Genomic DNA, 13,834 nt, shown 5'->3' with positions numbered 1-13,834 from the left:
TATCAACAGGATCGCTTTCTCTCGTACATACAATCCACCCTGCTCTCTTAGGTCCTCTGTGAGGTGTCTATTTTAGCCTGCCAGTACCCGACTGGTGACAGTCACCCAGATGACCTATTCATCATCTGCCCCAAGAATGTGGATTGACTTGCCAGAAGAGCTTCAACAGCTAGGTCAGTTGTCAGAATTTCAGACACAATTGAGGACCCATCTCTTCCGACAGGCCTACCTAGTCAATTTTAAGTGGTGAATTTTAATTTGCTTTTTATCAATGGGATTTTAACTTGTATTATGACTCTGTGTATCTTGTTGTGTGTCCTTTAATAGTGTTATATCTCTTGTTTTAATGACGTATCTTGCCTCAAGCCATAGAGAGAAGCGGGCAATACATTAACATCATTACATCTCCCCCCACCATGGGCTATATGGCTCACCGGATGTGATGCCACTTTCATTTCTGAAGATTGACAGAAATGCTTCTGATTGTTTCAGTCTTTGTGAGCGTTGATTGTACTGGGAAAGGGGAAAGTCAAATAGCCACGTGTTTGTAGCAGACTGAATAATTTTCATAAGTTTTTCGATTTTTTTGTCAGCTAATGAGGAGGAGTGGGTTTTGTGAGCCACAAAAGAGCTGACAAAATGTGCTATAGGCCATACCTTCCACATTCCTGAGCTACACAAATGTAGACCTACTGTGATAATCAAGGGACAGGCAAAAAGAGGTCATACTATAAAGATGCACATTATAATCAACAGACTGCTGAAGTCTTCACAATTCTAACATTTGGCGGAAAACTAGACAGAATGGCACTTTTGGTTCTATGTAGAATTTTGGGGGGAGAGGGTTACTGTTTTCTGGAACTCATTGGTTTCATATTCCACTACATACAGCAGCATACATTAAAAAATTGCTCTTCAGTTTAATCTGTGAACAAGATCAACGCTTATTTCTATTACATTAACTTTTTTTTTTTTTACCAAGCAGTGATTTTCAGTTAGACATTTACTTGGAATTAAGTCCTATGAACTCAGACTTACTTCTGTGTAAGTGTATATAGTATATACATTGAGCGACTTGTTTGTAATTTGTGTATTTTATATATTTAATCTATGTAAAGCTGTTACTTAGGAAAAAAGTGAATTTGTGTGAATATTAAATGTTTTTATTGCCTGAAATACTTGGTTACAACTTTAATGATTAATTAAGTACAGTCTGTAGTCGTACTTTAAAAAAATACATACTGATAACTAATCATTAAAATCAGAGCATAATATTTAAGAGCTCTGTGGTAGCAAATGAATACAACAGACATGGTTCTGTACATGCTGTACTTGAATCAGCCACTAATCTCTTATTTGAATGCTTTCCAGAACTGCAAACAGCTTCAACTTTGAGAACAGTTTATGGTTTCATTAAATAATAAAAACAAGAAGAAGGGAGCAGTATTTTATAAAACTGAGAATTAATTTAAGGTTGAAACTGAATCCCTTTACATTCTGTTCCACGCTATATTATGAACAAAGCATATGGTCAAACGTTTCACTTTTTAAATCTGGCCTGTAAGAGCAATTTTTAAAAAATACTTGTACTAATGCTCCCAGAGTAAATGAGTTTTGAACATGTATTTGTTTAAATAATCTTCACAGCCAGCACCATGAATCAAGTGACATGTGGCAACTGCCTGAACCCCATAATAACTGTTTATTTTGTCACTGTTTATCATTTGTAGTGCATATGTGACAAACTGTTTAGTTGTCTTTCACAGTTGGAATTCTGCTGCTCTAGACCAGCATCTTAGGCTTGGTTTCTTTCCGAAGCTTATCATTTTAATCTAGAATTCTGCGGCATTGTTCTGAAATAGAACACTATAATTCTTATTTATGTGATGCAATATTTTCTTGGGCAAAATCATTTCCACCAGTATTGATGAGACCTGCTTTCTGTAGCTATGTCAATTCTTATTACCCAGCTTGCCCCAATACAGTGGTGGCAAACATATAGCACGGGTATCAGAAGGGACACATGGCACCCTCTCTCCTGGCATGTGCACCATTGCTTGCTCTCCCTCCCGCTCACCTGCCCCCGTCGCTCTCCCCCTGCTCATCTGCCCCCCTGTTTCTCACTCGACCCCAGCTTGCTTGCTCCCAAGGCTCACCTCTGCTCCAATTCCCTGCGCACCACCCCCGAGTGACAAACCACCCACCCACTGCCGGTTTGGCCACGCTGTCTCTAAAAAGTTTGCCATCACTGCCCTAGAATTCCACTAGAATTCAGATCTTCTTTCAGACTTCTGTCATTTGTCTTTGCCTTGAAACAACAGCAGCAGTGACAAGTTCCTGTGAATACCCACTCCTTGTTTAAAGCAGGGATGGAGAACTAATAGCCTGTTAGCCACATCCAGCTGTATCTAACTATCCTCACACTTGCCTTGCAAATGCTGTTCCCAGTTAGAGAAAAGAAGCTTTTACAATGTTGTAGAACCCTTTAAGATAAACTCTTATTTCCTGATAGGAGTGACATTTTTTTCTCAGCAACAGATTCTGGGTGTGGGCACAGTAATATCATATATGATTGTTGTGAGTGGAGGAGTCTTGAACACTACGGTGAGAAAAGGCTCATATCATTTATAAGAAGCAATCATATTTGGAAAAAAAACATTTTCTTATTGGGACTAACCTTTATCACAGACTAGGAATTATTTTCTATACACATAGCTTTATATGATTTTGAAAAGAGTCAAGTAAATCCGTTTTCTAGAAGACAAAATATTGACAAAAGAGAGCATAAACAAATTGTATGTTTTTGTAGACAAGACAAAGTTGGTCATAGCTTATAACACTAATGACTCAGAAATGGAATTTCAGACAGTTTTAGATGGACAAACAGCCCCCAGTGATCAGACAAGCAGTTTTGAGAGTATGTCTTGTCTTGGCTGAGATATACAGACTTCTGAATTCCTTCACTTGAGAAGTTCGGTTTGCTCCCTGAAGGCTAGCTTTTGGCTAGATTTTTCCCCTGGTGCTTGGTGATGCTTTTGTGCTGTTTATTTCTCTAGTCTGCGATTCTGATGGTATATTTTTAGTGGGTGACCCTAGACTTAAACATACATGTTAACCATTGCTAGCAGGATACTGGTGTAATTAAAACTGGACCCAGATTGGGGCTTGGATCCAGAGAAAGCTTTCCATCAGAGTTTTGACCAAATAGAAGTATGAAAGCTGCTATAAAGAATTCCTTTTATAACTTTGTGTAAACATGGCGTGCTACTAGTTGCTGTTTTCTTTTGATTACAGCTTCTTGGGACCTATATCTGTACAGCGTTTTCTTTAAAAAGAACTTATTGTTACATTGAGATAATTTTTATATCGGAATATGTGAAGAAATGTTGTTACATAACTACTAAATACTCTAGAAGTATATATAAAGCTAAATAATGAATTACTTTTGAACATCTACTATTAGCATGACTTGAAATAGTATTAAAATGCTTACAGTAACTGCATGGTATTAACGTGCTTTGTTCTAATATTATGATGCATTCAGTAAAAGATTTAGGTGCCATGTGGTAGAAACATTTTAGAAATACTACTTTAATGCAAAGGATGAAAGTGATAGTAATAAGAAAGAACATTGAATTTGGATTACATATAGGAACATTATGGAGATAGTTGCCAGCTATACTGTTGACATAGGCTCTAGCCCAGATTTCAGTTGGGCTTAAGTTATTCTCATTAACTTACCCTCTTAAAGTAACGGACATTTAAGTATCAATAATTACAGCTGGATAGGAGTCATACTGTCTGATAATTTGGGGAAGTGTTTTCAGTACTGGTCTGCATGAGATTAAACAGAGGTTATTTATGACTAGAAGAACTTATTGGGAGGTGATCAAGGAATTAGAGAAAAAATAAGAAACTGTTTTTGAGCTTTAAAAAATAAAATATATTTCTAATACGACAATCTGAAATTTATATAGGTAAGTTCCATTTCATTTCCAAAACTGGGAGAGTTGAAAAAAGTGTTGAAGCCCACTGTGGAGCTGTTCTTGCAGGACGATGGAATTATGAAGGAACAGCACTTGTTACAGGTAAGAAGATTTTTTTTAAAATGAAGGAAAACTTGATTACCTCAAACTTTATCTTCAAAAGTAGAATAGATTCACTTTTCATGTATAATGTTGTTAAGAAATAATAGAAGCAAATGACGTTCACTTAATAAAAACAATCCATTATGATCCAGACATGAAAGATAGAGTATTAGTGTAATCTAAGGTTAGATGCATCTTGTAGAACCAAGGTTTCATGAGCATGTTTTTACTCATACAACCTTTGGACCAGAAATATGAAGAACAGGTTCCTACATCCTCTTATCTTAGGTTAACATTCAGTTGTGTGACCAGGCAGTAGCTATGCTAATAATTGTTTGTTATGAATTATTCATATTTGTGTCTATTACACCTCACAATTATTGACAATTGACTGGAATGCTTCCAAGTATGGTTTTCTGAAACTTGTTGGGTCCATATAAATTTAAGACCACCATCATTTAATTCCACTGTGCTAAAGTAAGTACTTTCTTTTCTAGGGAATCAGTTTTTAGTTATAAAAGTACATCTCAGTTTTATTTTACATGTAATTAGTATTAGAAACGAATAGGATCAAGTTCATTTTGTCACCTTCCTCCCACACAATGAACATAAGCTAGCTACAGCACTTCATCAACTGAAGCTGTTTTTTTTCTGACCCACTGTATACAGTCTAGTTAACGTGGGAAAGGCTCCAAGCTTACCTCGTCATGTGACTTACTTCACTGTACAGACAACAGCTTCACCTGCACACACATTCCCCTTACAACTATGACTCGTCACAAGGCTGAATCCAAAAGCACTGGGTTGTAGAGAGTAACAGTACTGACTTTCAGACTCAGCCCAGTGAAAAGCCATAGCTGTAAGGGGAGCAAGCACACAGGTGAACCTGTTCATACAGTTCAGTAAGTCACATAATGAGGTAGGCAGGCCTGGATTTTTTTCTGTGCTATCTAGACTGTATACCTGTATACAGCAGGTGAAGCTGCCATTGGTAAACTAAGTCAAGTGATGAGGAAAGCCTTTCTGCACTAGCTACACTGTACAGTTAGTCTGCCAGCAGTAAATTGGCACAATAAATCAAAGCAGTGACAATTATGTGAGGAAAGGGAAAAATTATTTTGGGACCCCAAAAAGTGGGTGTGACTATTATGCAGTGGCAACTCTTATGCAGTAACATATGGGAATACAGGCAGTCCCCAAGTTATGAACAAGATAGGTTCTGTAGGTTTGTTCTTAAGCTGAGTTTGTTTGTAAGTCAGAACAGGTACATTGTTTAAGTGTAACTCCAGCCAAAGGTGTATGTGTTTGTGTGTGTGCGCACACACACACATACATAAATGGACTTTGGATAGCAAAGGGAAGGGTTAACATCCCTGTGGTGTTTCTTTTGCTGTTTATGCCAGTGTTTAGAAGATTTCACCTGTGAAAATTGGATTTTGAAAAATTTGGCTTGTTGTGGAAAAAAGAATTGGTGATAAAGCTTCAGTGGAGATACCTTTTCCCTATGATAACTCTTTCATGAACGAATTTCCCTTCCTAGGGGTAGATTTCTCTCACTTCCTGTTGTCTCTCCCCTGTTTGTAACTATGAATCATTTAATAATAATAGTTAGAACAAGAACAACAACTTTATTCTTATATCTTACCATCATCTCCCCAAAGGGACTCGAGGAAGCTTACTGATGGCACAAATTGCCTAAAAACAAACATAAACTGATGACAATATAAAATAATCTTCGGGCAGTCATAGGATTGAGAACACTTAACATAACATAAGCTCGAACATAAGCTCGAACATAAGCACACTGAACATAAGCTCGAGAACACTTCCCTTATTCAGTCCACTCAGCTCCCTTGATGTTTCATTATCTACCTCATCATCAGAAACATCTCTACCCAACGCCCAAGGGAGATTATTCCCCAGCCCGATTTCTTCCTCTGAAAGCTGACTAGTTACAGATCCCGGCCTTGAAGGGGGGGGGGAGGGTTCCGGAGGAAGGGGGTGCCATTCAAGTCGTGTGGGGGAGGAGAATAGCGGGTCACCGATATCCCAGGGAGAAGCGCAACAGAGTCCTTGCGACCCTGGAGAAGGTAGGTAGTGGTAGGCTCCTTGGCAGTCCCCTTGGTCTCAAGGTCCTGCTGATTAATGCCAGATCCGTTAATGGTAAGACTGCGGCCATCCAGGACTTGATCCTGGATGAGAGGGCGGATCTGGCATGCATTACCGAGACCTGGCTGGACGAGCTGGGGAGAGTAAATCTCTCTCAGCTGTGCCCACCAGGTTTTGGAGTGCATCAGCAGGCCAGACAAGGGGGGCGGGGAGGAGGGGTCGCAGTAGTCTTTCGGCAATCCATCGCCATGATCAGATGCGTTGTTCCGCAGGCTTCTGGGTTCGAGTGTGTCCACTTGAAAGTGGGGAGCCGTGACAGTGTGGGGTTCCTGCTGGTGTACCGCCCACCCCGCGACCCAGCAGCTTCCCTGGCTGAGCTAGCGGAGGTGGTCTCCAATTCGGCCTTGGTTTCCCAGCGCCTGGTGGTACTGGGAGATTTTAACATCCACGCTGAGACCACCCTATCTGGCGCAGCTCAGGACTTTATGGCCACCATGACGACCATAGGACTGTCACAGATAATATCTGGCCCCACTCATCAAGCTGGACATACTCTTGACCTTGTTTTCGTGGCGGACAACGAAATGATTAGAGTGGAAGAACAAAACATCCTTCCGGTGTCATGGTCTGATCATTATCTGATCACTTTTAGACTTGCTGCGACTCTCAACCTCCGCAGGGGTGGATGACAGATTAAAATGGTCCGCCCTAGGAGACTGATGGATCCGGACGGATTCCTGAGGAATCTTGGGGTTCTTCCTGCCTTGGAGCCTGGCGATTCTATCGACACCTTGGTAACTCTCTATAATGGGGAGATGTCCAGGGCGCTAGATGTGATCGCACCCGAACGCCCCATCTCATTGCGTCGTGACAGGCCATCTCCCTGGTTCACCGGGGAGCTGACTGTGATGAAGCATACGAGAAGGGGGCTAGAGCGCAAATGGAGGAAATCTCGGGACGTCTCTGATCGAGCACGGGCTAAAGCCTCTCTTAAGACATACTCCGTGGCTATACGGGCGGCCAGGAAAACATTCACGACCACCCGTATAGCGTCTGCAGCAAGTAGATCATCGGAGCTGTTTCGGGTCGTGGGGGAACTCCTTCACCCACCTGTGGTGGAGGAGGTCACTGATGACCCAGCAGCTCGGTGTCGCGATTTCGCACACCATTTTGCAGATAAAGTCGCTCAGATACGCCTCGAGCTCAACTCCAATTTCATCGCAGTGCCAGGGGAGGTGACGGAGGCACCTGCTTGTCCATCTTTGTGGGATTCTTTTAGGCTTGTTCTTCCTGAAACCGTAGAGGAGGTTCTTGGGGCTGTGAGGGCGACCACCTCACCTCTAGACCCATGTCCATCTTGGCTCATTAAATCTGCCAGGGAGGGGTTGGTTGATTGGTTTGTGTTGATTGTCAATGCATCGTTGGAGCAAGGGATTTTTCCATCTAATCTGAAACAGGCTGTGGTTCGTCCACTCCTCAAAAAAGCTTCCCTTGACTCCACGGTGCTGAGTAATTACAGGCCAGTCTCCAACCTCCCTTTTCTGGGTAAGGTGCTGGAGCGGGTGGTCGCCTCCCAGCTCCAGAGCTTTTTAGACGATACCAACTACCTAGATCAGTCACAGTCTGGTTTCAGGCCTGGTCATGGCACCGAGACAGCCTTGGTCGCCTTGGTGGATGACCTCCGCAGAGAGCTGGACAGGGGGAGTGTGACTCTGCTGGTTCTCTTGGACATCTCAGCGGCTTTCGATACCATCGATCATGGTATCCTTCTGGGTCGTCTCTCTGGGATGGGCCTCGGGGGCGCGGTTTTGTCGTGGCTCCGGTCCTTCCTGGAGGGACGAACCCAGATGGTGAAGCTGGGAGACGCCTGCTCTGACCCCTGGCCTTTGACCTGTGGGGTCCCGCAAGGCTCTATCTTGTCGCCCATGCTTTTCAACATCTACATGAAACCGCTGGGAGAGGTCATCCGGAGTTTTGGAGTTGGGTGCCATCTTTATGCGGATGACGCACAACTCTACTACTCTTTTCCACCTAATTCCAAGGAGGCTTCTCGGGTGCTGGACGAGTGCCTGGCCGCTGTGTCGATCTGGATGAGGAAGAGCAAGCTGAAGATCAATCCCGACAAGACAGAGGTCCTCCTGGTCGATCGTAAACCGGATCGGGGTATAGGGTGGCAACCTGTGTTGGACGGGGTTACACTCCCCCTGAAGCCACAGGTCCGCAGTTTGGGTGTCCTCCTGGATTCTTCGCTTACACTTGAGGCTCAGGTGTCGGCGGTATCCGGGAGGGCCTTTGCACAACTGAGACTTGTGTGCCAGCTGCGACCGTACCTCGTGAAGGCAGATCTGGCCGGGGTGGTCCACGCCTTGGTCACCTCTAGAATGGATTACTGCAATGCGCTCTACGTAGGGCTGCCCTTGAAGACGGCTCGGAAACTTCAATTGGTCCAGCGGGCAGCAGCCAGGATGCTAACCGGAGCTCATTATCAAGAGAGGTCTACCCCTCTGTTTAAGGAGCTCCACTGGCTGCCATTTATTTTCCGAGCCCAATTCAAGGTGCAGGTGCTCACCTACAAAGCCCTGAACGGTTTGGGACCACCCTACCTGCGTGACCGCATCTCCATCTACGAACCCACACGCTCACTCCCATCATCTGGGGAGGCCCTGCTCATGATCCCACCCACGTCGCAAGCGCGCTTGGTGGGGACACGGGACAGGGCCTTCTCTGTGGCGGCCCCCCGACTTTGGAATGCCCTTCCAAAAGATCTCCGACAGGCCCCCACTTTAGCAGTTTTCAGAAGGAACCTAAAAACCTGGCTGTTCCGATGTGCCTTCGCAGATTAGGAATCCCCATCCCAAGTCCTAGAAGCACTTTAGCACAACCAATGTTGCTGCACACTGCACTTTTAATCCTACGTTCCTCCTGCCATCTCAGCACTTTTAACCCTGTACCCCATTGCGCCGGCCGAACCAGTTTTAATAGTGTCTTGATGTATTGATGTATTGTCATTGTGGTTATTTGGCTTAATTGTTTTGATTTGCTTTGTTTATTGTTGTGTTATGTTTTCTATTGTATTGTGTTTTGAGGCTTCGGCCAGTGTAAGCCGCATCGAGTCCTTCGGGAGATGCTAGCGGGGTACAAATAAAGTTAATAATAATAATAATAATAATACAATAAAATAAAAAATATGTAGATGTTTGTAAGTCGGTGTCTGCCTGTATTGTAGTGGCATAGGAATTCCAGATTAATGAGAATATGATCCTGTGATTCCTCAGAAAACATTAAGAAGTATTTCCTGTCTATTAGTTACATTGATTTTGCATGTAAAGTTAACTTTGTACAGCATTAAAAAAATCTGAGAGTTAAGAATGCAGTCCCCTCATTTGAAAATCAATTTACAAATGGTCTTTTGTTGCAGTTGGTGAAGACGGACAAATAAAAATATGGTCCAAGAGTGGAATGCTGAGATCAACTTTGGCACAACAAGGTAAATTTCATTTCCTTATGTTTACACCTTTTGAAATCTGTTTTAATATATCATTGCATTTATTCACTCCTCAGTGGTCTTGTACTTCAAATTACAACATATGAAAAGTAGATAAATAAATGTTTCCAATATTTTTTAGAATTCCAAGGCTTATAGAATGTTGTTCCTTAAGAAGAGTAGTATGCAACTGGTTGACAATTTGTCTATTCAGCAAATTCCAGACATAAAATAGAAATGAAAGCCTTTGACAACAAATAAAATAGAAATATAATTCAAGTAATATGTTTAGATTTTTCAATACAAAAATCAGACCTCTTCTCCCAAACCTTTGTTTTGTATCCAGCTATCAGTATTTTAGTAACCCCAAATCTCTGCATTTGAGTTTTAAATACATACTGTTACTATACTATATTATTATTGCAGGTTCATTGGTTGTTGGTTGATGTTTGCTTTTATATTTTGCTATAATGCTGGTTTTATTCTATTTTATGCTGTTGTTTGTGTATTTTAATGTGTTATATTTTAACTATGTTGATTGGGCTTGTCGCCATGTAAGCCCCATGTAAGAAATGTTTATAAACCTGTTTGAAACTCTTCCATTCTACCTTGGGTACACTGAAGTGAAGCCGCCACAATACTTTTCAGAAGTGCCAATGTTTATGTATGTGAAAAAGCACACCCAGCATTAAAATGGGAACACTGAAGCCTCATCTGTACGAACACACAGTATATTTAGTTTTTCACAGACCAGTAAAAGGACATTTTCCAATATTTCAGGCTGATATATTTCCTATGTTAACTAGGGCTGTTGAGAGCTACAGCCAACAACATCTGAAAGGACAATCCATGAAAAAGAAGAGATCTAAAGGGAGGGCTTCCACAGAAATTTGACCTCTTTTCTTATATGGAAGAGTAAAACATAGGTCATTCTTCTGCTTTTGCTCAGGTAGGGAGAATGAAAAGTCAGTCAAGAGAGGGCCATCTTACTAAATCATCTTACTTCCCTCTTGAGCTTCAGAAAGATAAAATCTCAATTTTTTCCTTCTTTAGCTCACTTTTTCCCCCAAACTCTTTTATACGAAATAAAATCATTGAAAATCTATCTGCATTTCTTCTTTTTACTGTTCCTTCTTGAATTTGAACTTGCATCCAGCTTTAACATGTCTGCTGTGACCAGGATTATTCTTGTTGTTAATTGCCATCAAGTCAGCTTCAACTTAGTGAAACCCTAAACTCCATACCACTTTGTAACAGAGAACATTATCACAGAGTGTCTGTTAGTCCCACTGTCTTGTTTTCTGTGTAAACAGGGACACACCAGCATTTCCCTTCTATTTTCACTCAAACCTCATAATAGAGCTTTATTAATACAAATCGCTCTACCTGCTTACTGCACCACCTCATAGACTGCTTCTCCCTATTTGTGCTTTGCTCTTCCTAGCACCTGCACCTTTAAAAATATTGCCCTGTAAGTAGAAGAACTGCACAATTTGGCAATTTGGCCCATTATCATGATAAACCTTGGTTTTATGTTTTTTTATTATGCTTTTTGCAGTTTCACAGTACTGTTTTCTGTGCATAATAAATATAGATGCATTGCCAATTCCAGAGAATGGCATTGTACTGAAAATCCCGGCTTTATACAGATTTGGGGTGCTAGGGCACGGCAGCAGAATTCTGAAGGTTCCAGTTGTTGCAAAGATTAGTTGCCATAATTCAAGGGGTTATGTCGCCCTATTTTTGTCCCTCTGTGAAAACATAACTGACAATTTGTACACTTTCTGAGTTCAAGCCACTGAGATGTCCCATTTATCAAAGCACATGAACAGACATGCAACAAAATGGAAAATGTCAATGTAGCAGGTCATCAAAATCAAACTATAAATGTTAGGGTATTCTATCCCACCCCTGCCACACAAACACATACAATATTCAGTTTTTCCTGAACACCCTTTATTCTTCCCTCTGAACCCTGCCTCTTATCTAGGAACTCGGGAAGTGGCCTAAACTGAATTAACCATATGCAATTTTGTGAGAGACTGTTTCATAAAACTTTATCTCTCAGGGTCTTCCACATAGCCATATAACCCAGAATATCAAGGCAGGAAATCTCACAATATCTGCTTTGAACTGGGCTATCTGGGTCCACACTGCCATATAGTCCAAAGCAGATACTGTGAGATTTCCTGCCTTGATATTCTGAGTTATATGGCTGTGAGGACGGGCCTTCAGTCATCTTCTCTGTTCAGTCTCCATCTCAAAAAAGGGGTGATGCTTGTGTGTTTTACTAACATGGCTACCCTTGTCAATCCTTCTGCTGGTGATCCACTACCAGTAGCTGATTCTATTCTGTATACCTCACCTACCAAAAAGATGAAAGCCCTTGGATGTAAGCAAGCAGTTGGCTATGATCAGCAGTCAGTTTTGATCGTCCAGCAACTAACATAAGCCTAGTTGGAAAGAAGTTGCAATATCAATATCAATCTCCCTCCCTCCCTCTCCCTCTCTCTCTATATATCCTATTCTATTACATTTTTAGAAGTGGAGTAATCATCCCAAACTTCTTAAAAGGATTTGACACTCATGGCTCTCTGCTTCAACTTCAATTTAATTTAATTTAATTTATCCTATCACAATTCTTTTCTGCCTGAAGGACAAAACCATGGGGTTGTTCCCTTGATTGAAGGACACAATAGGCCTAGTGCACATCAAACAAATGGGTGAGAGAGCCACCTTAACCCCACAGTGATCTTTCTAGTAGTTTAAATAGGGATGCAGGGAGGTAGACTACATAGGCAGGATAAAGCAGTGCTGAAAAAGTGTGAGGGCAGATAAAGCAGATACTACAATTTTAAATTTAATTTTCAGAGCTCAGATTTAACTTATGCATTTATTAGAGTCTAATCCAGGAAATACCTTTATGTGGCAAAAGTGTTTGATTGTTGTAACTCATTCCTTTTGATTTAATTGAAAATATTGTATTACAGAAATCTAATATTTATTGAAGTAATATATTAATTTGAGAAAGTTGTAGCATCTGCAGTTAGTACTTCAATAGTCAGTGCAACAATTGCAGTATTCTAACATATTTTCATATCATAGGTAGCACACACACAATGCAGTTGACATGTTAATAAGACATAATTCATTGGTCTTTTCAGCAGGTAGTTCTCATAGTATTGAAAAATACATATCAAAACTTACTATGTTCTGCTTTTACTGTATATGAAAAGATGCAGAATTTCAAGGGCAAAATCCTTTATTAAAAAGCCACTATTTTAACTGATATTTTAATGAAATAATTTAATTAGTCCATCCAAAGCTAGGCATGCATACAGATATTTTATGCCAGTAGAAAAGATAACTAATACTGTATATGGCAAGAATAAACATTCTCAACAAGTAGGACGTTGCCATATTAACTGGCAAATCGTTTAAAGACAACCTCTATTCTTCACTTCTAAGTCTTCCACTCCCCCTTTCTACTGTTAAAACATAGTTTTTAGGGACATTTTCCAATACTTCTATTTCATAGTTTCTCCAGTGGTAATACAATTATGAAAGCTTATGAGAAGCAGAAGAATAGCTATCCTTTATTTCATGAGAGGGAAGGCATTTTACAAGGGATTTGGGATGAGGGAAATAGTTTCAGTCAGGGACTTGCTAGGTTTAAAACACCTCACTACCTCTGAGGATGCTTGCCATAGATGCAGACGAAACATCAGGAGTGAATGCCTCTAGAATATGGCCATATAGCCCGAAAAAAAACTACAACAACCCACAAAATGTATTTGTATACTACAACTTCCGCCATCTCTTTGGTATTTTGGAAATGCAAGAGAAGCTGGAGTTGCGAAGGAGGATTACTTCCCTCCAGATTCTACTGATGAAACAGTTCTGTTAGATATCTCTGATTGTATCTGTACTTAGCTATCCACATTTGTCTTAGCTGTCTTGTACATGTGAGACTAACGTATTTGGAAGCTTTGATTCTGCTTCTGTAGATTCTTGTATTTACTGCTATGTCTGAATTATACAATAACAAATGAATCTTAGCAATTTCCATATTCATATGGCTTTTGGTCATGCAGTAGCCCTTAGGGTTTGTTAGAATTTTCAGGTCTGATCTGGATTTTTGAAGTAAGAAACT

At 41.0% G+C, this 13,834-nt stretch overlaps 1 protein-coding gene across 5 annotated transcripts in view; it reads left to right on the top strand.

Moving 5' to 3' along the window:
• Nucleotides 1-13,834, top strand: part of IFT80 (intraflagellar transport 80) — an 85,023-nt gene that overhangs the window by 23,060 nt on the left and 48,129 nt on the right. For all 5 annotated transcript variants that reach the window (XM_067466025.1, XM_067466023.1, XM_067466026.1 and 2 more), the window contains 2 exons: nt 3,978-4,088; nt 9,616-9,684. In XM_067466025.1, coding sequence (XP_067322126.1) covers nt 3,978-4,088; nt 9,616-9,684 — 180 coding nt within the window. The remainder of the gene's footprint in view (nt 1-3,977; nt 4,089-9,615; nt 9,685-13,834) is intronic.

This window comes from Anolis sagrei, chromosome 3 (genome assembly GCF_037176765.1).
Source record: "Anolis sagrei isolate rAnoSag1 chromosome 3, rAnoSag1.mat, whole genome shotgun sequence".
Taxonomy (NCBI): domain Eukaryota; kingdom Metazoa; phylum Chordata; class Lepidosauria; order Squamata; family Dactyloidae; genus Anolis; species Anolis sagrei.
Note: the sequence above shows the minus strand (reverse complement) of the source record. Positions and strands in the feature narration are given on the sequence as shown.